The following is a 2,856-nucleotide window of genomic DNA, read 5'->3' on the forward strand; positions in this document are numbered from 1 at the left end:
AGGTTACCAGCACTGAATTCATCCGCTGCAAAGAGCTTGTGGATCAAGAGCTCACGTGCTTGCAGCCATCCAATGCCGTTTATATTTTCTATCCCATCAGTCACGCCATCCAGGACCATCCCAAGGCAAGGCCACCCTCCCACGGCTCTTCTGGCTTGAAGGATTCCCATCGAGTGAGTTTGAGGGTGGCTGCCAACCCCCCGGTTTTAGCACCTTTCATGCCTGCTCCAGCTCAAATTCCTGACGATGCCATGGAGACAGATGAATACTACGATGGATTTGGACACCTGTACAGTGAGGACGGGGGAGCGGGGGGTGCGAAGGTGATGAACCCGGGTGGTTCGTGCCCTCAGCTGAGGGCTGGAGAAGGCAGCTCCCCGTGTCCTCCCTTACAGCCGCCTGAACAGGACTAGGGCAGAATTACTGCCTCAGGAGCAGCAACTGCAGAACCAGCAGGTCCCAGCGAACAGAACAGAGCAAAACTGCAGCTGTGTTTTCCTGAGGATAATGACAAAACCTTTTCTGTTGTTTTTATGTCCTTCCTGAGCAGCGTGTGCTACCCCTCAGGCTTTAACATCACGTAAATACTGGCGAGAGGAAGCACTTGGTCACAATTCTACAACTCAGGGAATCAAGTTGGCAGAAGGCTACGAACTGCACCAGAGAGAACCAAAGGTCTTGAGAGTTTATGTTTAAAGTCGCTGTGATGAAGTGTGACAGATCGAGCCTTTCATCCAACCCACTCCATTGTTCTCTTATTAGAGCTAACGTGACTTGCCCCATGGGGGAGGGAACAGGAGCTGCTTTCGAGGGAGGGGGAGCTCCCACTGCTGGCTCTGTGAGTAGTTCTCAGGTAGAACCAGGGTTTTGATGGAGTAGTGAGAAGACTGAGAATCAAACTTCCAGTTTTTCTTAAGGCCTTACCACAGTGCAGAGGACTGAGGTGTGTGCTCCTTCCTAGTTAAGCCATTAAAGACACAATCCCAGTTCCTACGAGACGTGGGAAGTCACATCTTGCCTGCAATCAGCATTGCCTTGGGCCCTCACCAAACAGCACGTGCCATTCAGGGCTTTTTAATTTATTCTTTGTTACCAGACTGGACAATAAAAAATAGTTTTAATTAATACCCCGGCACCACCACGTTAGTTTTTACGAACTGCTAATCTGCATAGCAAAGTGGTTTTTCAAACTACAGAGGTCAATTTAAACCTCTATTGCACTTTACAAACCAGCCTTACACAGTCTTAAGGGTTTATTTTTGGTTTTGTCTTAAACAACAGTGCCAGCATTCTCAGGTGACGGTTATCCTAGTTTGGAGGTAGAATCCCGACGCTACTGGATGAACAACATGACCACACCTGTGAGTCCTGCCACAGAACAGCAAAGGGTTTCATATGGACCAGCACGGGCTAACGCTGAGCAGGTGTCTCACGTAATGACACAGGATAAATAAATAAGGGACAGGCATGAGACGGGAGCAAAGATACCCTCATGTGTAACAGCAACACTTATCAGTGCAAAAAGAAAGTTCCTGACCTTCCTCCCCTTGCTCATCATTTTGCCTTGTAGGAGAGGAATTCCTGAACATCAAGCCGTGCAGGACCGATGTCCTGAGCAGCTCTGTTAACACTTTCTAAAGTTTGCCAGAATCAGCACTGAGAACTCAGCTAGGTTTTTATGCGTGCGGGGAGAAAGGCACGCTTTTCTTTTTAAACCACAAAGAAAGCGGTGCCTAAGAGCTCCAGAAAGAACCCTTTGTATCTGAGACTTCGTGCAAACCACACGTGTGAGCAGACGTGACCTGAACCAGCAGTGAAACCAGACAAGGTCCCATGGGGCAAGTCAAAGCTACCGCAAACTGTGAACGCTGGGCTGCCAGGGGAAGCCCTGCCCTGGCCAGGGGGTGCCGCAGGACTCGGTGCTCAGTTTTAGACCACACAAAGTTTACAAGGTGCCCACACAGCCAGGGCCCAGGCAGTGGCATGCTTGGGATACGTTATTTATTTATGCTGCCTATGAACCACAGGGAAGGTTTGAATTTTGTGGTAGGGCTCTTCCCCCCAGTGCAGCACCTTCCTTTTCTATCACAAGCTGTGACTCGATTGCCTGACTTTTTTTGGAGGAGGCAAGTTGTCTTTTGTAGTTTTCATTAAATAAAATCTAAGCTTGGTCTGCACGTTCTCTGTGTGCTCCTTGAAGAGTCTGGCCAAAAGCCGGTGTCTGCAGGAAGCTGCGGCGCGTGCCTGGTTCTGCTTCTCCTCCCAGCTCTTTGCCCTACCTCAGGCATCTCCACCAGCTGCATTAACCCGTGGAAATGGTAGCAGAAAAATTCTAGACACAGTGGTTAACATGCTGGAACTTCATACCACAACAACCACACCTTGTGGCTTTCCCCCCAGCTTCGAGCTGATGTACAAGGTTTCTTGCCTATAAGCTGGATGAAACATTAAAACCCACGAACGAACCTGCTTTTCAAAACATCGGCAGATCTACACGACCAACATTCAAAAGCCCATGTTTAATTCTAAAAGGTGATGCCAGTACTGCTGAAAGGTCCCGTGTTCCCAGTCAGGGTGCTAGATGCCACACTGGGATGGGAAGAGCACACGTGGAGCCTGCCTGCCCTCCCAGGACACGCTGCCCCCTCCCCAGCGGCACAGGTCCCTCCTGCACCCCTCTCCCAGCACCGCGGTTACGATGAAGGATCGGGCAGACATCTGATGTGTTCAGGGCTGCTCCCTCGCTCTCCCCAGGCAGGAGCAGAGCAGAGTTCTCCAACCTGGGCTCAGCAGAGAAGCGAAGGTGGGTTTGTGTCACCAACAGCAAGATCACAGAATCACAGAATGTTCGGGGTT

General features: G+C 50.3%; 1 protein-coding gene across 1 annotated transcript in view; it reads left to right on the forward strand.

The window, feature by feature from the left end:
• The window catches only part of LOC104270353 (cyclin-I-like), a 6,040-nt gene extending 5,627 nt beyond the window's left edge, over positions 1-413 (forward strand). The window contains exon 6 of the mRNA XM_009864683.1: positions 3-413. Coding sequence (XP_009862985.1) covers positions 3-413 — 411 coding nt within the window. The remainder of the gene's footprint in view (positions 1-2) is intronic.
• The last annotated feature ends 2,443 nt before the right edge of the window (positions 414-2,856 follow it).

The sequence above is a fragment of the Apaloderma vittatum genome, unplaced genomic scaffold (genome assembly GCF_000703405.1).
Source record: "Apaloderma vittatum isolate BGI_N311 unplaced genomic scaffold, ASM70340v1 scaffold28832, whole genome shotgun sequence".
NCBI classification, from domain to species: Eukaryota; Metazoa; Chordata; class Aves; order Trogoniformes; family Trogonidae; genus Apaloderma; species Apaloderma vittatum.